The 24,534-nt window shown below is 37.9% G+C and overlaps 1 protein-coding gene across 1 annotated transcript; it reads left to right on the top strand.

Moving 5' to 3' along the window:
• Positions 1 to 3,014: 3,014 nt before the first annotated feature.
• Positions 3,015 to 3,649, top strand: LOC120580121 (uncharacterized). Its single transcript, XM_039833226.1, has one exon. It carries the CDS (start codon positions 3,038 to 3,040, stop codon positions 3,647 to 3,649), a length of 612 nt encoding a protein of 203 aa, XP_039689160.1. The 5' UTR covers positions 3,015 to 3,037.
• Positions 3,650 to 24,534: the final 20,885 nt, after the last annotated feature.

Here is a 24,534-nt window from a genome sequence, read left to right as displayed (position 1 = left end):
TACAAGCTTAGTTACTTGGCTTGCATGACAAGTTATCTCACAATCCCTAACTAACTTTGCTAAAAACTAACCAAGTGTAACAAACTTCTAACCAACTTGATTATCTTGTGTTTAATCAAAAGAAACCTTGATTAAAACACTAATCATATCTAAAGTGAACTTGAATTAAATCTAACAAATTCTTTATAAAATTTAAAGAATTCTTACAAGCTTAAAACATCACTAACTTGAACTCCTAAGATCATCTACTTCAAGTTATATAATTCATTTTCTTTTTATCTCGTCTTACATATCACCACACTATGGGTGTGTTTGGATGGAGGGTTTAGGAGGGGAAGGGAGGGGAGGGTTTACTTTTCATTTTTAAATTATAGACATTATGAGATGTTTTATAAAATGTTAACATTTTAACATGATAAACGATCATATAATACTTCAATCACACTTAATATATTTTAGAAAAACATGTCATATAATCCGTAATTTAAAAACGAAAAGTAAACCATCCCCTCTCTTCCCCTCCTAAACCCTCAATCCAAACACAAGTCTTATAGCATATAAGTCATTAGCAAGACAATATAAGATTATCAAATTGAAATATCTAATATAACTTTTTTCTACTAACAAAATATAAACAATTTCTTGTCAAAAAAAAAAATATACAAACAATTTATCAGAGAATCACAACACTAACAAGTAACAATGAATTCCTCTATAGTCTACCACGCTAATTTTCGTTCTTGAATGTGTCTTTTGCAAGTCAATTTGGTCAACAAAGCTAATATTAAGAAAAGAGACAAACCCAAATTAACTCCACACTAAATAAATAATGAATATTAATATTAGATAGATATTCATGAACCCCGGTAACAATAATGCCACACACATTTAATGATCAAATAACAATTAACTCCCAAAAAAAAACTTCAAGTTTATAATTGAATTTATTCTTAATATATGTAGAATTGATATTTTTGTAAAAAATAATATGCTCTGAAATATGAAAAATTAATGTCGTTTGATTCTTATACATTACAATATAAACAAAAAAAATTGACAAAAATATACATAAGTTAAATATATGGTAGTAATTTTCCTATAAAAAATATAGTAATTTTCTTTCTTATCTATAATTAAAATATCATTTTACCTTTCTTAAAAAAAAATATTTTATCTATTAAATTATAATATTGTTTTCATCCATAAGAAATAAGATGTTAACTATACGTGATGGCCGATAAAAAAAAACTACACTTAGGAGGATGTATATTATAAATATGTGTTCTTTTTCTTCTTCTTTATTACACAATAGATATATGTTCTTTGCTTAAAAAAATGTTCTCAACTTTTGCATTTTGAGTAAAGAAAAAAAACCTTCATTTTAAGTGTTTTGGAGCCATGTACCCAAAAAAAGAAATTGAAGGTTGTAATATACTTCATCGTCCCTATATCTAAGCACCCTTTTATTAGATGCAAAACGTACTTACATACAGAGATGAATGGAGTACAACTCACTTCAAAAAGCTTTGACAAAATACACACTTCAAAAAGTTACAAGTTACCATTTAAAGATCGTAATCATTGAAGATTTATATTATATATCAATAGCTAGCTAAAGCTGCATTTGGGTATGGTATAAAAGTTTTATAATTTTTCAAGGTACAAAGCAAGCAATTAGACACATGCGACATGTATAACTACTATTATTGTCATTAGTTGCCCATAATAGCACATTATTATCCTAATTACCAGAACCAATGCCAACCTATACCAACTTGTCCACCCCATTCCACCCTCACACACACCATACACGCATGTATTATTTTGGAGATAATTTTACTAATCCATTGTTCAAAAATATATATTTACTAATCTAAAAAAAACTAACATATGACAATACATAAAAGAGTAGTTAGCACTTATAGCCATTAGTGAATGGCATAACACAATTTTCGTGTCACCAACCATTTTACAAACAATCTCTACCATATAATCATCCTCAAACAAATCCGTATCTCTCTCCTAATTCAAACACCAAAACCAAATAATTATAATTATTATCATAACATCAACAAGCCTCTCAAAAACTCTCTCCCCCTCTCACATTTTCCTTATCGATGAAGGTGAATGAGAGAGAGATGAGTTCCTAAAGTAAATATATGATTAATTAATCCTCAAACACCATCATCGACCTGGATCATCATAAGATAAGAGAATTAAAAAAATGGAGATTCAACGAATGAAAGAGTTGTTATCACTTTTGTTAGCATTCAAAAGTAACCGAGTTGCTCTTGTTGGTGGTAATCACACCGCAGCTAGATTTTGTTCTCGCTAAATACATTATAAAGAATATTTCTTCATTTCTTTCTTTTCATTTTAAATCCCTACCATGGCGGTTGAACTAGCTGCTTTTTCCTTTGGACCAATAGGATACCTTTCCAACAAAAACAAGCATGTTAGTGCACTTGCTTTCAACCCAAAAGCTTATTATCTTATAATAAGGTTCCCTTATTCAGGAACATGGAAGATTTTTTATCGTTTGGTTCTTTTGGCATTGTTTGTGGCTTCATTCCCATTGATAAGTTCATCATTTGTTTCAAGAAACCCTAGTCTTGATGATTCAGCCTCAAACATGAAGATTCTTCCACAACAACAACTCAATGGATTTGTCAACATGGATCAACTTTTAACCCTCCTCTTTAACGACCTAACAAACGAAGGCCTTGTGAAGAAATCGAATAAACACAAAGTCGTTTTTCTTGGAGATCAAGAGCTAGAAGGAGTTCATCAGTTTCAGAGTTTCATAGATCAATACAACATGGATTACATTTCATTAAATGACATGGAGAAACAAAGTTCGATTCTTGATGGCACAGTCGATTTCGTCTTCACATCAAACTTCCCTGCTTCATCACAATTCATCGACAGAACCCTAAAAACAAATGGCATTGCAGCGGTGGTGATTCTAAATGCGGCCGCGTTTCATAAGCCTTCAAACTACAAGGTAGCTTACATGAGAAGGTTCCAGAAAGTAGTAATGGCAATGAAGAAAATAACAACTTCACCCGTTAAACTTGGTTCCCAACGAAAGCTATTAGGATACGCAACAGAGGCAAAGAGAGCAGCACTTCAGAAACTTGAGGACGTTCTCCTTGAGCCTCCACGTGCTGCCTCCGGTAAATCAAGAGTGTATTTGAAGCGTATAAAGTATTTACCTGATTTAATGGGTGACACACTTGAAAGCTACCCTCGTCGGGTTTTCATCGACGTAGGGTTGCCACAAAAAGATGGAGGTAGTGGAACAGATTGGTTTTTAAAGAATTATCCGACAAGGAACAAGAATTTTGAGATGTATAAGATAGAGACTGTGGTCGAGAGTTCGCCCACGGCACAAGTTGAGATGTCGGATTGGTTGATGAAGAATGTAAAAGACGAAGAGTACGTGGTGATGAAAGCTGAGGCTGAAGTTGTTGAAGAAATGATGAGGAGCAAGTCTATTATGTTGGTGGATGAGCTTTTCTTGGAGTGCAAGCCACAAGGTTTGAATTTGAAACGAGGGACTAGAGGTAAAAGGGCATATTGGGAATGTTTGGCTTTATATGGAAAATTAAGAGATGAAGGAGTAGCAGTTCATCAGTGGTGGGGTTAAATAACTATTTGGTTGATTAATTGCTTTTGGCAGAAGTAATTAATTTATTATTGCATGAGATTCTCAACAAAGTGTACCTAATCACAATCTAATCTATTAAAAAAAGTTCACGAGACCATGCATTTTTATAGAGATGGACATTGTTGTGCCCATGCAGGATTGGTGTTTGAGAGAGAGTGATGTGGATATGGAAACAAAGACTTCCCAGATTTAAAGGCTTGAGAGAGTTAGAGAGATGGGAGTGGATCTAGGTGGCCTTCAAGCCAGGGATTTAATCTCTCTATTTCTTCTTGTTTTTTCATTCTTTTATTTTGCTGCTTTATGTATTATTATTATACTACTATTTTGGAAAGGGTAAATTGAGCTACTCACTTTGTATCCAATGTAATTTAAAAGTATATAAATTATTATGGTCTATAAGTATAATAATTAATGAATATAATGTTTGATTTTTATGTGTTAGTTAATTATTACTTACTCTATTCCACAAATGAGTGTCATGTAAGATGTCAGTTAACAAGTTAACAGCAAAAGTTTGACCTTGTAAACCTCAAAGACATTTGTAAAATAAATTCAACCAATGTTCTATACATAAATGAAACAATAATAATGCTCAGAAAATAAATTTTCTAACACAGAGCTAAAGTAATCCAACATTTGTTTACAACATTGTAGAACTTTAAAAAACAATAAAAAATTTCAGGAGTCATGTATCTCTTTGAATCACTGCAACAACTACCAAATATATAATAGCACAGGTGAAAATCAACTCTTAACTCCAATAATTTCACACGCGCAACACCATTATTGTCCACAAACAGCGAAAACTCGTACTTGTAGCAGGATATGACCAGCAATGGCAATACAAACTTCAAAGCTTAGCTACGGCAGCAAAAGTTTGACCTTGTAAGATGTCAATTAAGTGTTGCTCGTACTAATGTGACTAAAATAATTTATAGAGAAAAAGAATAGTTCAATTTGTAGAGATTCATATTCTTAAAGAGTTCAATTTAATTGGTATGCGAGTAAAATAGTTTCACACATGTATTCTATAATGTTTTACCACATAGATAGTTTTAAAACTAAAATAGGAAAATGACATGATTTTTTTTTTTGTGTTAACTCTCTGGTTCTCAATAATCCGAAGTTGATGAGGCGGTAAGGTAAGTAAAGCCTGACCAAAAATTGTTTATCCCAGAGATCATTGAATTTGGGTTCTCATGTAGGAAAATGATATGATATTGATATATGTAATTGGACGAATGTGCTAAAACTTTCTTACATTTACCGTACATACAAATTAAATTCATAGTTAAAATAAAGGAAAATGGCAAAAGCATTTTTTTTCCTGGCTATCTATTTTTTTATTTTAGTTATTCATTTAGAAATAATTCAAGTATGTGAAAATTAGTTTAACTAATAATTTATTTGCAGCTCAAGTTTTTTCATATATTTGTCTTTTTTTATACAGTGTATTTTTGAGTTTATTATTTTTTCTTTCTCAGATGTTTATTACATTGTAAATCTGTCATTCTACATTGAATTTAACTCAAACAGTATGAGAATTAGTCATTTAGCAGTGTGGGGGGAGGAACATAAGAGCTTTGAGCGATAAGAGTTGTGGGTTTTGAATCCCCCACCTTCACTTTTCTGCGCAAGTGTTCAGTTTCAAGTTAATGGAATAATGGCAGGTATATAGTACATTAGTTGCATTGCAATTGACTTTTCTTTATCTATGGCAGACTAAGGTCAGGACTCATGTTGTTGTTGGTGATCCAAAGGAGAAGATTTGTGAAACTGTACAGGATTTGCATGCTGATGTGCTTGTGATGGGGTCTCGGGCTTTTGGCCCTATTAAGAGGTACACAAATTTACTTCTGACAAGCCAGAAAGTTACATAGAAACTTACACTAACAATGGACTTAATATGTATTTTTGAACCTGATTAGGACCTTACATATCACAAAATGGCATGATAATAAACCATTTGGACATTTTTTTATCCTTCATATGTATAATGCTGACAACTGGCTAGACACTGGTCGAACAGTAATACCAGGGAAGAAAATGGAAAATTTCAAACTTAAATGTATTTTTCATATTTTATTGTTCTAAGGAATCTGAAGTTTAAAGATGGAAACTATATGGACTCGCCTCTCACAATGCTTTGAATTTTTGGTTGCAGAATGTTCCTGGGAAGTGTTAGCAACTACTGTGCCCACCATTCTGAGTGTCCAGTCACCATCATCAAAGGAAAGGGCGGTGTTAATAAGGGAAACTAATACACTTCTACTATGATATATCGACTTTTATTGAGTACGTCTATCCACACTTTTATGTCGCATCCCTTAAATTTGTTGAATATATTATTTAGGATTTGACATATAGTCTCTATAGAGTCATAGTTAACGTTGGAGTAAGAACTGAGGAGTCTATCGCTCTTGCAATCTGTTAATCAGTGTGATACACATGGAGATGGGTAATAATTTTGACTTCTTAGGCCTTAAATATTCGATAACTACCGTAGAAGAACCTCGTTGAACTTTTGTTAAGTGTTGCTCGTACTAATGTGACAGCCTGCACCTTTGGCCTTCTATTTCCATCCCTCCCTCCCTTTTCCTTCAAAAAAACATTTTCCCCAAAACTTGTAGCAGCATATTCAGAACACATCCAATATCATAAACAACTTATCAATATCTTCATATATAGATCAAACATGTATTAGATCACTCTTGTTAAGAAGGTTAACCATCTTACTCCTGATATTCATATGGGAAATCATGGGACTATGAAGTCTTAATCGAGAACCGAGGTAGGGAGGGACATGGGAGCCTGTTCGAAAAACTAGCCACTGTATCTTCTGCTGCAGAATATAAAGAAACGGAGTTAAGAAAGGACTCTGGTTGAAGGAGGCAGGGGGGTTTAATTTTGAGTTTTGACCCATTAAATACGCTGCATAATTTTAAGAAGTGTCTTGGCATTGCATATAGTTGTTGTAACGCCCACTTTCGTTTAATCGTTATTTAATCGAGTTTAGGCAATTATATTATAATTATATAATATATACATGATTTTGATATGTTTTGATGATTTGTGGTGATTTTGATGATTTGATTGATGACGTGATAAGTTATGATTTTTGGAGGATTTGATAAGATTAGAGAATTTATTTTATTGTTAAATAAAATAAAGATTTGAAAATAATATAAAATATTTAGTTGAGGGCTGTTTTGATATTTTAGATAGTTTTGGGGGTGAAAGTGAGATAAGATAAGTAATTTGGAAGAGATATAAATAGGAGAGGACCTAATATTTTAGAAACTCATTGTACGTGAAAACTTTTGGAAAAGGGAGAAAAGCTTAGAAGGGAGAAGAGCATAGAGAGGGCTGCGATTTCTTCATAACCAGGTAAGGGTGAGACTAATAATTCAATAATGTTAATTACTGTAATTCTGATGATTAGTTGACAAAGTTAGGATTGATTTAGAGAAGTTTTGGAATTAGGTCAAAACCCTAAAAATTGATGATCAAACGGTAAAACTTGTTAGATTAATGAAAGAACCGTCCTTTAACCTTAGAATATGTTTAGGATGAATTCTGGAATCAAAATTAGGCTTTGAACCATGTTGTGTGATCGATTTTTGAGAAAAACCCTAGTCTGCCCGTGCTTCTGTTCATCGCTCGCCACGGCGAGTGATGATCCTCGCCTCGCGAGTGATGAACTTCATCGCTCGCCACGCGAGCCCCTTTCCTTCGCCTCGCGAGTTGTTTGTTGCAACTCGCCATGGCGAGCAACCTTTCCTCGCCTCGCGAGCTTAGGCAGAGTGCATGTCATATTTCGTGTTTCGACCTTTTTAGTTGAATCTTGTATGCCTTTGAGTACCTGAACATACCTAGTATTGATTAGGAATGAATGTAGGATCAGAGGGAACCTAGAACAACCTTAGTTTGGGAGTTGAGTGGTACTCGCCATGGCGAGTAAGTACTCTCGCCTCGCGAGTACAACCAGGATGAACTTGTTTATGTGTTTATGCGATCTGTGTCGCACTTGTTGATCAAGAGTGAACCCCTAACTGGTAATGAGACCTAGTGATGTCGTTTAATGCAGACTGTAGAGTTGTTTAAGTTATATTAATATTAATTGAATATGAACTATTGTATTGTATATTCATGCAAGATAAGAAGATGTGATAATGATACAAATTATGTGCTTTGATATAATGATATCATCTTGTTATGTGACCTGTTTATGCTGCTTCCGTTATTTAACTAAGTGCATAATTATATGATGAAGTTTAGCTCCAAATTATTGGATGCATGTTGATAAGTGATTACGATGTTTTGTTCATATGTGTCCATGCATAGCATATCATTGAGCTTAGTCCTCACCACGAATATTAGGAGCTTTGTCCTCCGCACGTTTTATAGGAGCTTTGTCCTCCGCACGATTAAAGTATATTAATACTTATGATGACGATTGGTACCACATGCATATAAGGAGTCTAGGAGCATTGTCACATTGTCATGATTAAGATGCCTTGTTGATGATGAATGAATATGTGATTACGTGATAAGTGTTCATTGATTATGTCATGTTGTTTATAATGATTGGATATATGATTACGTGATAACTGTTTAGCATTTATGCAAAGTTAATAATGGAATGATTATGATGTTAATTTATGATTCGCAATTACATTGATTAATGTTATTTTATTATGAAATCTCACCCCTTCTGCTTGAAAATGTTGCCCTTCGTATGGGTAACTTGCAGGTGATCGTGCTTAGTGTGCAGTTGCTTCTGTGAGTGGCCTTGCCTCACTGTGTCGTCTAGGTCGCTCTGATACGTAACGGGATGGGGTTAATGCTATAACATGCTTCATTCTTTTACGTGAACTGCCATGATAATTTATGCTTTGATAAACTCTTTTGAGATACTTGTTGGGCCTGCGTGCCAAAACGTTTATGATTTATGTTTATGATTTTCCGCTGCAAATGTTTGAGATATTGGTTAAATTATTATTTAACTGTTGGATTACGTTATATGTGATATCCCGATGCTTGATGCTTATTCTGATAAATGTTATGCTTTTAAAGAAATTTTAAATATTGGGAAAACGGGGTGTTACAATTGGTATCAGAGCAGGTCGGTCCGTCCGGTCAATTAGAGAGTCGTGTCGAGTCTTAGTAATATTTATATTACTATCTTATGTTGTTGTTGCTACTTTTGTAGAATCTCAGAATGGCTGGAAGAAACGATGCTGCGTTAGCTGCTGCTCTACAAGCTGTTGCCCAAGCTGTGGGACAACAACCTAACGTGAATGCCGGTGCGAATGCTGAAGCTAGGATGTTGGAGACGTTCATGAAGAAGGACCCTCCGACGTTAAGGAGATCGAGAGGATTTTCCGGGTTATGCAGTGAACGGAGGATCAGAAAGTGCGGTTTGGTACTCATCAGCTAGCCGAGGAAGCTGATGACTGGTGGGTTGCTCTTCTGCCTACCCTTGGGCAGGAGGGAGCTGTTGTGACTTGGGCTGTTTTCAGGAGGGAGTTCCTGAGAAGATACTTTCCGGAAGATGTTCGCGGGAAGAAAGAGATCGAATTCCTTGAGCTGAAGCAAGGAAATATGTCCGTGACAGAGTATGCTGCCAAGTTCGTGGAGCTGTCTAAGTTCTATCCGCACTATACCGCGGAGAATGCTGAGTTCTCGAGATGCATCAAGTTCGAGAATGGTCTGAGGCCCGACATCAAGCGGGCGATTGGATACCAACAGCTGAGAGTTTTTCAAGATTTGGTTAACAGCTGCAGGATCTATGAGGAGGATACCAAGGCTCACTACAAGGTAGTGAATGAAAGGAAGGGCAAGGGACAGCAGAGTCGTCCTAAGCCGTACAGTGCCCCCGCTGACAAAGGTAAACAGAAGATGGTCGATGTTAGGCGGCCTAAGAAGAAGGATGCTGCAGAGATTGTGTGCTTCAATTGTGGTGAGAAAGGCCACAAGAGCAACGCCTGTCCGGAGGAAATCAAGAAGTGTGTCCGGTGTGGTAAAAAAGGTCATGTTGTAGCTGATTGCAATCGTACAGACATTGTGTGCTTTAATTGCAATGGAGAGGGTCACATTAGTTCACAGTGTACCCAGCCTAAGAGGGCGCCGACTACTGGTAGGGTCTTTGCTTTGACTGGGACTTAGACAGAGAATGAGAATCGTTTGATCAGAGGTACTTGCTATATTAATAATACTCCTTTAGTTGCTATTATTGATACTGGTGCTACGCATTGTTTTATTGCTTTCGATTGTGTTTCTGCTTTGGGTCTTGATTTGTCTGATATGAATGGGGAGATGGTTGTCAAAACTCCGGCTAAGGGTTCGGTGACTACTTCTCTCGTATGTTTGAAATGTCCTTTGTCTATGTTTGGTCGTGATTTTGAAATGGATTTAGTTTGTCTACCTTTGAGTAGTATGGATGTGATTCTGGGTATGAACTGGTTAGAGTACAACCACGTTCTTATTAATTGTTTTAGCAAGTCAGTGCATTTCTCTTCCGTCGAAGAGGAAAGTGGTGCGGCGTTTTTATCTACTAAGCAGCTGAAGCAACTGGAACGCGATGGTATCTTGATGTTTTCATTGATGGCTTCTTTATCTGTTGAGAATCAAGCAGTGATTGATAGGTTACCGGTGGTGTGTGAATTTCCTGAAGTTTTTCCAAATGAGATTCCTGATGTGCCTCCAGAGAGAGAAGTTGAGTTTTCTATTGATCTTGTTCCTGGAACGAAGCCGGTCTCGATGGCACCTTATCGTATGTCTGCTTCCGAGTTATCTGAGTTGAAGAAACAGTTGGAAGACTTGCTTGAGAAGAAGTTTGTTAGACCAAGTGTTTCACCTTGGGGAGCGCCGGTTTTGCTAGTAAAGAAGAAAGATGGTAGTATGCGGTTGTGTATTGATTATCGGCAGTTGAACAAGGTAACAATCAAGAATAGGTATCCACTTCCGAGAATTGATGATTTGATGGATCAGCTAGTGGGTGCACGAGTTTTCAGCAAGATTGATTTGAGATCAGGTTATCACCAGATTAAAGTAAAGGATGAAGATATGCAGAAGACGGCTTTCAGAACGCGTTATGGTCACTATGAATATAAAGTTATGCCTTTCGGTGTGACCAATGCACCTGGAGTGTTTATGGAGTATATGAATCGCATCTTCCATGCATTTTTGGATCAGTTTGTGGTTGTGTTTATCGACGATATTTTAATTTACTCCAAGACTGAAGAAGAACATGCTGAGCATCTGAAGATTGTCTTACAAGTGTTGAAAGAGAAGAAACTTTATGCTAAATTGTCTAAGTGTGAATTCTGGTTGAATGAGGTGAGTTTCCTTGGCCATGTTATTTCCGGAGATGGTATTGCTGTGGATCCGTCTAAAGTCGAAGCTGTATCGCAATGGGATACTCCTAAGTCCGTTACTGAAATTAGAAGTTTCTTGGGTTTAGCTGGTTACTATAGAAGGTTTATTGAAGGATTTTCTAAGTTAGCTCTTCCGCTAACGCAGTTGACTTGTAAAGGTAAAACTTTTGTGTGGGACGTCCATTGTGAGAAAAGTTTCGGTGAATTGAAGAAGCGTTTGACAACTGCTCCAGTGTTAATTTTGCCGAAGTCGGATGAACCTTTTGTGGTATATTGTGATGCGTCCAAGTTGGGTTTAGGAGGTGTGCTTATGCAAGAAGGTAAAGTGGTAGCTTATGCTTCAAGACAGTTGAGAGTTCATGAGAAGAATTATCCTACGCATGATCTTGAGTTGGCGGCCGTAGTCTTTGTATTGAAGATATGGAGACATTACTTGTATGGTTCGAGATTTGAGGTGTTTAGTGATCACAAGAGTTTGAAGTATTTGTTCGATCAGAAGGAATTGAATATGAGACAGAGAAGATGGCTCGAATTGTTGAAAGATTATGACTTTGGCTTGAATTATCATCCAGGTAAAGCTAATGTTGTTGCAGATGCCTTGAGTAGGAAGACATTGCATATGTCCGCCATGATGGTCAGAGAGTTCGAATTGCTTGAACAGTTTAGAGATATGAGTTTGGTTTGCGAATGGTCACCTCAGAGTGTGAAACTGGGTGTGCTGAAGATTGATAGTGAATTTCTGAAAAGTATCAAGGAAGCACAGAAAGTTGATGTAAAGTTTGTGGACTTGTTGATTGCTAGAGATCAGACTGAAGACAGTGATTTTAAAATCGATGATCAAGGTGTGTTGAGATTCCGAGGAAGAATTTGTATCCCAGACAATGAAGAGATTAAGAAGATGATTCTTGAAGAGAGTCATAGAAGTAGCTTGAGTATTCATCCGGGAGCTACGAAGATGTATCATGATTTAAAGAAGATTTTCTGGTGGTCTGGTTTGAAACGAGATGTGGCACAGTTTGTGTATTCCTGTTTAGTTTGTCAGAAGTCGAAAGTCGAGCATCAGAAACCCGCTGGGATGATGGTACCTTTAGATGTGCCAGAATGGAAATGGGATAGTATATCGATGGATTTTGTGACGAGTTTGCCGAATACTCCGAGAGGGAGCGACGCAATTTGGGTTATTGTTGATAGGTTGACGAAGTCAGCTCATTTTCTACCTATTAATATTAGTTTCCCTGTTGCCCAGTTGGCAGAGATTTACATCAAAGAGATTGTGAAGCTGCATGGTGTTCCTTCGAGCATTGTATCAGATAGAGATCCAAGATTTACTTCTAGATTTTGGAAAAGTTTGCAAGAGGCTTTGTGTAACACCCCGTTTTCCCAATATACAAATTTCTTAAACAATTATCAGAGTAAAAACCATAAACGGGATATCACATAGAAACGTAATCCAAAACAGTTAAATAATGATTTAACCTTCACAAATTATCTTTAACATAGCAGCGGAAAATCATAAACATAAATCATAAACGTTTTTGGCACGCAGGCCCAATAAGTATCTCAAAAGAGTTTATCAAAACATAAGCAGTTCACGTAAAAGAATGAAGCATGTTATAGCATATAACCCCATCCCGTTACGTATCAGAGCGACCTAGACGACACAGTGAAGGCAAGGCCAACTCACGAAGCAACTGCACACTAAGCACGATCACCTGCAAGTTACCCATACGAAGGGCAACATTTTCAAGCAGAAGGGGTGAGATTTCATAATAAAATAACATTAATCAATGTAATTGCGAATCATAATTAACATCATAATCATTCCATTATTAACTTTGCATAAATGCTAAACAGTTATCACGTAATCATATATCCAATTCATTATGAACAACGTAACATAATCAATAAACACTTATCACGTAATCACATATTCATTCATTATCAACAAGGCATCTTAATCATGATAATGTGACAATGCTCCTAGACTCCGTATATGCATGTGGTACCAATCGTCATCATAAGTATTAATATACTTTAATCGTGCGGAGGACAAAGCTCCTATAAAACGTGCGGAGGACAAAGCTCCTAATTTTCGTGGTGAGGACTAAGCTCAATGATATGCTATGCATGGACTCTTAACAACAAAACACGTAATCAACGTAATCAACATGCATCCAATAATTTGGAGCTAAACTTTATCATATACTTATGCACTTAGTTAAACAACGGAAGCAGCATAAACAAGTCACATATCAAGATGATATTATTATATCAATAGCACATAAATTGCATTATTATCAAACCTTCATATCTGGCATGAATATACAATACATTAACTCATATTCAATTAATATCAATATAACCTAAACAACTCTACAGGCTGCATTAAACGTCATCACTAGGTCTCATTACCAGTTAGGGGTTCACTCTTGATCAACAAGTGCGACACAGATCGCACAGACACTCAGGAAACTACAATCTGGTTGTACTCGCGAGGCGAGAGTTCTTACTCGCCATGGCGAGCACCACTCAACTCCCAAACTAAGCTTGTTCTGGGTTCCCTCTGATCCTACATTCATTCCTAATCAATACTAGGCATGTTCAGGTACTCAAAGGCATCCAAGGTCCAACTAAAAAGGTCGAAACACGAAATATGACATGCACTCTGCCTAAGCTCGCGAGGCGAGGAAGGTTGCTCGCCATGGCGAGTTGCACCAAACAACTCGCGAGGCGAAGGAAAGGGGCTCGCGTGGCGAGCGATGAAGTTCATCACTCGCGAGGCGAGGATCATCACTCGCCGTGGCGAGCGATGAACAGAAGCACGGGCAGACTAGGGTTTTTCTCAAAAATCCATCACACAACATGGTTCAAAGCCTAATTTTGATTCCAGAATTCATCCTAAACATATTCTAAGGTTATAGGACGGTTCTTACATCAATCTAAACAAGTTTTACCGTTTGATCATCAATTTTTAGGGCTTTGACCTAATTCCGAAACTTCTCTAAATCAATCCTAACTTGGTCAACTAATCATCAGAATTACAGTAATTAACATTATTGAATTATTAGTCTCACCCTTACCTGGTTATGAAGAAATCGCAGCTCTCTCTATGCTCTTCTCCCTTCTAAGCTTTTTCTCCCTTTTCCAAAAGTTTTCACGTACAATGAGTTTCTAAAATATTAGGTCTTCTCCTATTTATACCTCTTTCTAATAACTTATCTTATCTCACTTTCTCCCCCAAAACTATCTAAAATATCAAAACAGCCCTCAACTAAATATTTTTCAAATCTTTATTTTATTTAACAATAAAATAAATCTCATATCATAATCAAATCCTTCAATACTCATAACTTAACACGTCATCGATCAAATCATCAAAATCACCACAATTTATCAAAACATATCAAAATCATACATATATTATATAAATATAATATAATCACCTAAACTCGATTAAATAACGATTAAACGAAAGTGGGCGTTACACTCTCCCCCACTTAAAGGATTTTCGTCCTCGAAAATTTACCTCAAGCAAACAACTCTGGATAAGACTCCAGCATCTTACTCTCAAGCTCCCACGTCAAGCTTTCACCAGTCGCTCCCGACCAAACGACTCTCACGAGAGGTATCTCCTTGCCTCTCAACGTCTTCACTTTACGATCATCAATCCTCAACGGCAAAGTCTCTACCGTAAGGTTGTCTCTAACTTGCACATCGTCACTTTGGATTACATGAGATGGATCCGGAACATACTTTCGAAGTTGCGACACATGGAAAACGTTGTGCAAATTCGCAAGATGCGGCGGTAAACCCACTCGGTAAGCCACCGTTCCAACTCTTTCCAATATCTGATACGGACCAATGAACTTCGGGGTCAACTTCTTTGACTTCAAAGCACGTCCTACACCAGTCATAGGAGTGACTCTCAAAAACACGTGGTCTCCTTCCTGAAATTCAAGATCTTTTCTACGCTTATCATGATAACTCTTTTGTCGACTCTGAGACGCCTTCATTTTCTCTTGGATCATCTGAACTTTCTCAGTAGTTTGCTGAACAATCTCTGGTCCTAAGACCACTCTTTCTCCTGATTCAAACCAACACAACGGAGTTCTGCATCTCCGACCATACAAAGCCTCGAACGGTGCCATTCCAATACTAGAATGATAACTATTATTATAAGTGAACTCGATCAACGGAAGATGACTATCCCAAGTTCCTCCTTGCTCAAGAACACAAATTCTCAACAAATCCTCTAGCGACTGAATTGTCCTCTCCGACTGACCATCTGTCTGTGGATGATACGCCGAACTCAATCTCAACTTCGAACCCAAGGCCTCTTGCAAACTTTTCCAAAATCTAGAAGTAAATCTTGGATCTCTATCTGACACAATGCTCGAAGGAACACCATGCAACTTCACAATCTCCTTGATATAAATCTCTGCCAACTGGGCAACAGGGAAGCTAATATTAATCGGTAGAAAATGAGCTGACTTCGTCAACCGATCAACAATAACCCAAATTGCGTCGCTCCCTCTCGGAGTATTCGGCAAACTCGTCACAAAATCCATCGATATACTATCCCATTTCCATTCTGGCACGTCTAAAGGTACCATCATTCCAGCAGGTTTCTGATGCTCAACTTTCGACTTCTGACAAACTAAACAGGAATACACAAACTGTGCCACATCTCGTTTCAAACCAGACCACCAGAAAATCTTCTTTAAATCATGATACATCTTCGTAGCTCCCGGATGAATACTCAAGCTACTTCTATGACTCTCTTCAAGAATCATCTTCTTAATCTCTTCATTGTCTGGGATACAAATTCTTCCTCGGAATCTCAACACACCTTGATCATCGATTTTAAAATCACTGTCTTCAGTCTGATCTCTAGCAATCAACAAGTCCACAAACTTTACATCAACTTTCTGTGCTTCCTTGATACTTTTCAGAAATTCACTATCAATCTTCAGCATACCCAGTTTCACACTCTGAGGTGACCATTCGCAAACCAAACTCATATCTCTAAACTGTTCAAGCAATTCGAACTCTCTGACCATCATGGCGGACATATGCAATGTCTTCCTACTCAAGGCATCTGCAACAACATTAGCTTTACCTGGATGATAATTCAAACCAAAGTCATAATCCTTCAACAATTCGAGCCATCTTCGCTGCCTCATATTCAATTCCTTCTGATCGAACAAATACTTCAAACTCTTGTGATCACTAAACACTTCAAATCTCGAACCATACAAGTAATGTCTCCATATCTTCAATACAAAGACTACGGCCGCCAACTCGAGATCATGCGTAGGATAATTCTTCTCATGAATTCTCAACTGTCTTGAAGCATAAGCTACCACTTTACCTTCTTGCATAAGTACACCTCCTAAACCCAACTTGGACGCATCACAATATACCACAAAAGGTTCATCCGACTTCGGCAAAATTAACACTGGAGCAGTCGTCAAACGCTTCTTCAATTCACCGAAACTTTTCTCACAATGGACGTCCCACACAAAAGTTTTACCTTTACAAGTCAACTGTGTAAGCGGAAGAGCTAACTTAGAAAATCCTTCAATAAACCTTCTATAGTAACCAGCTAAACCCAAGAAACTTCTAATCTCAGTAACTGACTTAGGAGTCTCCCACTGTGATACCGCTTCAACTTTAGACGGATCCACTGCAATTCCATCACCAGAAATAACATGGCCTAGAAAACTCACTTCTTTCAACCAGAATTCACACTTAGACAATTTAGCATAAAGTTTCTTCTCTTTCAACACTTGTAAGACAATCTTCAGATGCTCAGCATGTTCTTCTTCAGTCTTGGAGTAGATCAAAATATCGTCGATAAACACAACCACAAACCAATCCAGAAATGCATGGAAGATGCGATTCATATACTCCATAAACACTCCAGGTGCATTGGTCACACCGAAAGGCATAACTTTATATTCATAGTGACCATAACGCGTTCTGAAAGCTGTCTTCTGCATATCTTCATCTTTTACTTTAATCTGGTGATAACCTGATCTCAAATCAATCTTGCTGAAAACTCGTGCACCCACTAGTTGATCCATCAAATCATGAATTCTCGGAAGTGGATACCTATTCTTGATAGTTACCTTGTTCAACTGCCGATAATCAATACACAACCGCATACTACCATCTTTCTTCTTTACTAACAAAACCGGTGCTCCCCAAGGTGAAACACTTGGTCTAACAAACTTCTTCTCAAGCAAGTCTTCCAACTGTTTCTTCAACTCAGATAACTCAGAAGCAGACATACGATAAGGTGCCATCGAGACCGGCTTCGTTCCAGGAACAAGATCAATAGAAAACTCAACTTCTCTCTCTGGAGGCACATCAGGAATCTCATCTGGAAAAACTTCAGGAAATTCACACACCACCGGTAACCTGTCAATCACTGCTTGATTCTCAATAGACAAAGTAGCCATCAACGAAAACATCAAGATACCGTCGCGTTCCAGTTGCTTCAGCTGCTTAGTAGATAAAAACTCTGCACCACTTTCCTCTTCGACGGAAGAGAAATGTACTGACTTGCTAAAACAATTAATAAGAACGTGGTTGTACTCTAACCAGTTCATACCCAAAATCACATCCATACCACTCAAAGGTAGACAAACTAAATCCATTTCAAAATCACGACCAAACATAGACAAAGGACATTTCAAACATACGAGAGAAGTAGTCACCGAACCCTTAGCTGGAGTTTCGACAACCATCTCTCCATTCATATCAGACAAATCAAGACCCAAAGCAGAAACACAATCGAAAGCAATAAAACAATGCGTAGCACCAGTATCAATAATAGCAACTAAAGGAGTATTATTAATATAGCAAGTACCTCTGATCAAACGATCCTCATTCTCTGTCTGAGTCCCAGTCAAAGCAAAGACCCTACCAGTAGTCGGCGCCCTCTTAGGCTGAGTACACTGTGAACTAATGTGACCCTCTCCGTTGCAATTAAAGCAAACAATGTCTGTACGGTTGCAATCAGCCACCACATGACCCTTCTTACCACACCGGACACACTTCTTGATTTCCTTAGAACAGGCGTTGCTCTTGTGCCCTTTCTCACCACAATTGAAGCACACAATCTCTGCAGCATCCTTCCTCTTAGGCCGCCTAACATCGACCATCTTCTGTTTCCCTTTGTCAGCGGGGGCACTGTACGGCTTAGGACGACTCTGCTGTCCCTTGCCCTTCCTTTCATTCACTACCTTGTAGTGAGCCTTCGTATCCTCTTCGTAGATCCTGCAGCTATTAACCAAATCCTGAAAAACTCTCAGCTGTTGGTACCCAATCGCCCTCTTAATGTCGGGCCTCAAACCGTTCTCGAACTTGATGCATCTCGAGAACTCAGCATTCTCAGCAGTATAGTGCGGATAGAACTTAGACAGCTCCACGAACTTGGCAGCATACTCTGTCACGGACATATTTCCTTGCTTCAGCTCAAGGAATTCGATCTCTTTCTTCCCGCGAACATCTTCCGGAAAGTATCTTCTCAGGAACTCTCTCCTGAAAACAGCCCAAGTCACAACAGCTCCTTCCTGCTCGAGGGTAGGCAGAATAGCAACCCACCAGTCATCAGCTTCCTCGGCCAGCTGATGAGTACCAAATCGCACTTTCTGATCCTCCGTGCACTGCATAACCCGGAAAATCCTCTCAATCTCCTTAAGCCACGTCTGGGCTCCATCAGGGTCATAACGTCCTTTGAAAGTCGGAGGGTTCTTCTTCATGAACGTCTCCAACATCCTAGCTTCAGCATTTGCACCAGCATTCACGTTAGGTTGTTGTCCCACAGCTTGGGCAACAGCTTGTAGAGCAGCAGCTAACGCAGCATCATTCCTTCCAGCCATTTCTGAGATTATACAAAAGTAGCAACAACAACATAAGATAGTAATATAAATATTACTAAGACTCGACACGACTCTCTAATTGACCGGACGGATCGACCTGCTCTGATACCAATTGTAACACCCCGTTTTCCCAATATACAAATTTCTTAAACAATTATCAGAGTAAAAACCATAAACGGGATATCACATAGAAACGTAATCCAAAACAGTTAAATAATGATTTAACCTTCACAAATTATCTTTAACATAGCAGCGGAAAATCATAAACATAAATCATAAACGTTTTTGGCACGCAGGCCCAATAAGTATCTCAAAAGAGTTTATCAAAACATAAGCAGTTCACGTAAAAGAATGAAGCATGTTATAGCATATAACCCCATCCCGTTACGTATCAGAGCGACCTAGACGACACAGTGAAGGCAAGGCCAACTCACGAAGCAACTGCACACTAAGCACGATCACCTGCAAGTTACCCATACGAAGGGCAACATTTTCAAGCAGAAGGGGTGAGATTTCATAATAAAATAACATTAATCAATGTAATTGCGAATCATAATTAACATCATAATCATTCCATTATTAACTTTGCATAAATGCTAAACAGTTATCACGTAATCATATATCCAATTCATTATGAACAACGTAACATAATCAATAAACACTTATCACGTAATCACATATTCATTCATTATCAACAAGGCATCTTAATCATGACAATGTGACAATGCTCCTGGACTCCGTATATGCATGTGGTACCAATCGTCATCATAAGTATTAATATACTTTAATCGTGCGGAGGACAAAGCTCCTATAAAACGTGCGGAGGACAAAGCTCCTAATTTTCGTGGTGAGGACTAAGCTCAATGATATGCTATGCATGGACTCTTAACAACAAAACACGTAATCAACGTAATCAACATGCATCCAATAATTTGGAGCTAAACTTTATCATATACTTATGCACTTAGTTAAACAACGGAAGCAGCATAAACAAGTCACATATCAAGATGATATTATTATATCAATAGCACATAAATTGCATTATTATCAAACCTTCATATCTCGCATGCATATACAATACATTAACTCATATTCAATTAATATCAATATAACCTAAACAACTCTACAGGCTGCATTAAACGTCATCACTAGGTCTCATTACCAGTTAGGGGTTCACTCTTGATCAACAAGTGCGACACAGATCGCACAGACACTCAGGAAACTACAATCTGGTTGTACTCGCGAGGCGAGAGTTCTTACTCGCCATGGCGAGCACCACTCAACTCCCAAACTAAGCTTGTTCTGGGTTCCCTCTGATCCTACATTCATTCCTAATCAATACTAGGCATGTTCAGGTACTCAAAGGCATCCAAGGTCCAACTAAAAAGGTCGAAACACGAAATATGACATGCACTCTGCCTAAGCTCGCGAGGCGAGGAAGGTTGCTCGCCATGGCGAGTTGCACCAAACAACTCGCGAGGCGAAGGAAAGGGGCTCGCGTGGCGAGCGATGAAGTTCATCACTCGCGAGGCGAGGAACATCACTCGCCGTGGCGAGCGATGAACAGAAGCACGGGCAGACTAGGGTTTTTCTCAAAAATCCATCACACAACATGGTTCAAAGCCTAATTTTGATTCCAGAATTCATCCTAAACATATTCTAAGGTTATAGGACGGTTCTTACATCAATCTAAACAAGTTTTACCGTTTGATCATCAATTTTTAGGGCTTTGACCTAATTCCGAAACTTCTCTAAATCAATCCTAACTTGGTCAACTAATCATCAGAATTACAGTAATTAACATTATTGAATTATTAGTCTCACCCTTACCTGGTTATGAAGAAATCGCAGCTCTCTCTATGCTCTTCTCCCTTCTAAGCTTTTTCTCCCTTTTCCAAAAGTTTTCACGTACAATGAGTTTCTAAAATATTAGGTCTTCTCCTATTTATACCTCTTTCTAATAACTTATCTTATCTCACTTTCTCCCCCAAAACTATCTAAAATATCAAAACAGCCCTCAACTAAATATTTTTCAAATCTTTATTTTATTTAACAATAAAATAAATCTCATATCATAATCAAATCCTTCAATACTCATAACTTAACACGTCATCGATCAAATCATCAAAATCACCACAATTTATCAAAACATATCAAAATCATACATATATTATATAAAGATAATATAATCACCTAAACTCGATAAAATAACGATTAAACGAAAGTGGGCGTTACACTTTGGGTTCGAAGTTGAGATTGAGTTCGGCGTATCATCCACAGACAGATGGTCAGTCGGAGAGGACAATTCAGTCGCTAGAGGATTTGTTGAGAATTTGTGTTCTTGAGCAAGGAGGAACTTGGGACAGTCATCTTCCGTTGATCGAGTTCACTTATAATAATAATAGTTATCATTCTAGTATTGGAATGGCACCGTTCGAGGCTTTCTATGGTCGGAGATGCAGAACTCCGTTGTGTTGGTTTGAATCAGGAGAAAGAGTGGTCTTAGGACCAGAGATTGTTCAGCAAACTACTGAGAAAGTTCAGATGATCCAAGAGAAAATGAAGGCGTCGCAGAGTCGACAAAAGAGTTATCATGATAAGCGTAGAAAAGATCTTGAATTTCAGGAAGGAGACCACGTGTTTTTGAGAGTCACTCCTATGACTGGTGTAGGACGTGCTTTGAAGTCAAAGAAGTTGACCTCGAAGTTCATTGGTCCCTATCAGATATTGGAAAGAGTTGGAACGGTGGCTTACCGAGTGGGTTTACCACCGCATCTTGCGAATTTGCACAACGTTTTCCATGTGTCGCAACTTCGAAAGTATGTTCCGGATCCATCTCATGTAATTCAGAGTGACGATGTGCAAGTTAGAGACAACCTTACGGTAGAAACTTTACCGTTGAGGATTGATGATCGTAAAGTGAAGACGTTGAGAGGCAAGGAGATACCTCTCGTGAGAGTCGTTTGGTCGGGAGCGAGTGGTGAAAGCTTGACGTGGGAGCTTGAGAATAAGATGCTGGAGTCTTATCCAGAGTTGTTTACTTAAGGTAAATTTTCGAGGACGAAAATCTTTTAAGTGGGGGAGAGTTGTAACGCCCACTTTCGTTTAATCGTTATTTAATCGAGTTTAGGCAATTATATTATAATTATATAATATATACATGATTTTGATATGTTTTGATGATTTGTGGTGATTTTGATGATTTGATTGATGACGTGATAAGTTATGAGTTTTGGAGGATTTGATAAGATTAGAGAATTTATTTTATTGTTAAATAAAATAATGATTTGAAAATAATATAAAATATTTAGTTGAGGGCTGTTTTGATATTTTAGATAGTTTTGGGGGTGAAAGTGAGATAAGATAAGTAATTTGGAAGAGATATAAATAGGAGAGGACCTAATATTTTAGAAACTCATTGTACGTGAAAACTTTTGGAAAAGGGAGAAAAGCTTAGAAGGGAGAAGAGCATAGAGAGGGCTGCGATTTCTTCATAATCAGGTAAGGGTGAGACTAATAATTCAATAATGTTAATTACTGTAATTCTGATGATTAGTTGACAAAGTTAGGATTGATTTAGAGAAGTTTTGGAATTAGGTCAAAACCCTAAAAATTGATGATCAAACGGTAAAACTTGTTAGATTAATGAAAGAACCGTCCTTTAACCTTAGAATATGTTTAGGATGAATTCTGGAATCAAAATTAGGCTTTGAACCATGTTGTGTGATGGATTTTTGAGAAAAACCCTAGTCTGCCCGTGCTTCTGTTCATCGCTCGCCACGGCGAGTGATGATCCTCGCCTCGCGAGTGATGAACTTCATCGCTCGCCACGCGAGCCCCTTTCCTTCGCCTCGCGAGTTGTTTGGTGCAACTCGCCATGGCGAGCAACCTTTCCTCGCCTCGCGAGCTTAGGCAGAGTGCATGTCATATTTCGTGTTTCGACCTTTTTAGTTGAATCTTGTATGCCTTTGAGTACCTGAACATACCTAGTATTGATTAGGAATGAATGTAGGATCAGAGGGAACCCAGAACAACCTTAGTTTGGGAGTTGAGTGGTACTCGCCATGGCGAGTAAGTACTCTCGCCTCGCGAGTACAACCAGGATGAACTTGTTTATGTGTTTATGCGATCTGTGTCGCACTTGTTGATCAAGAGTGAACCCCTAACTGGTAATGAGACCTAGTGATGTCGTTTAATGCAGACTGTAGAGTTGTTTAAGTTATATTAATATTAATTGAATATGAACTATTGTATTGTATATTCATGCAAGATAAGAAGATGTGATAATGATACAAATTATGTGCTTTGATATAATGATATCATCTTGTTATGTGACCTGTTTATGCTGCTTCCGTTATTTAACTAAGTGCATAATTATATGATGAAGTTTAGCTCCAAATTATTGGATGCATGTTGATAAGTGATTACGATGTTTTGTTCATATGTGTCCATGCATAGCATATCATTGAGCTTAGTCCTCACCACGAATATTAGGAGCTTTGTCCTCCGCACGTTTTATAGGAGCTTTGTCCTCCGCACGATTAAAGTATATTAATACTTATGATGACGATTGGTACCACATGCATATAAGGAGTCTAGGAGCATTGTCACATTGTCATGATTAAGATGCCTTGTTGATGATGAATGAATATGTGATTACGTGATAAGTGTTCATTGATTATGTCATGTTGTTTATAATGATTGGATATATGATTACGTGATAACTGTTTAGCATTTATGCAAAGTTAATAATGGAATGATTATGATGTTAATTTATGATTCGCAATTACATTGATTAATGTTATTTTATTATGAAATCTCACCCCTTCTGCTTGAAAATGTTGCCCTTCGTATGGGTAACTTGCAGGTGATCGTGCTTAGTGTGCAGTTGCTTCTGTGAGTGGCCTTGCCTCACTGTGTCGTCTAGGTCGCTCTGATACGTAACGGGATGGGGTTAATGCTATAACATGCTTCATTCTTTTACGTGAACTGCCATGATAATTTATGCTTTGATAAACTCTTTTGAGATACTTGTTGGGCCTGCGTGCCAAAACGTTTATGATTTATGTTTATGATTTTCCGCTGCAAATGTTTGAGATATTGGTTAAATTATTATTTAACTGTTGGATTACGTTATATGTGATATCCCGATGCTTGATGCTTACTCTGATAAATGTTATGCTTTTAAAGAAATTTTAAATATTGGGAAAACGGGGTGTTACAATTGGTATCAGAGCAGGTCGGTCCGTCCGGTCAATTAGAGAGTCGTGTCGAGTCTTAGTAATATTTATATTACTATCTTATGTTGTTGTTGCTACTTTTGTAGAATCTCAGAATGGCTGGAAGAAACGATGCTGCGTTAGCTGCTGCTCTACAAGCTGTTGCCCAAGCTGTGGGACAACAACCTAACGTGAATGCCGGTGCGAATGCTGAAGCTAGGATGTTGGAGACGTTCATGAAGAAGAACCCTCCGACTTTCAAAGGACGTTATGACCCTGATGGAGCCCAGACGTGGCTTAAGGAGATCGAGAGGATTTTCCGGGTTATGCAGTGTACGGAGGATCAGAAAGTGCGGTTTGGTACTCATCAGCTAGCC

This window comes from Medicago truncatula, chromosome 4 (genome assembly GCF_003473485.1).
Source record: "Medicago truncatula cultivar Jemalong A17 chromosome 4, MtrunA17r5.0-ANR, whole genome shotgun sequence".
In the NCBI taxonomy this organism is placed as follows: domain Eukaryota; kingdom Viridiplantae; phylum Streptophyta; class Magnoliopsida; order Fabales; family Fabaceae; genus Medicago; species Medicago truncatula.
This window is presented reverse-complemented; position numbering and strand designations above follow the sequence as displayed.

Excerpts from the sequence above, each read along its gene's own strand:
- LOC120580121 (XM_039833226.1), top strand. The coding sequence starts at position 3,038 with ATGGCAATGAAGAAAATAACAACTTCACCCGTTAAACTTGGTTCCCAA.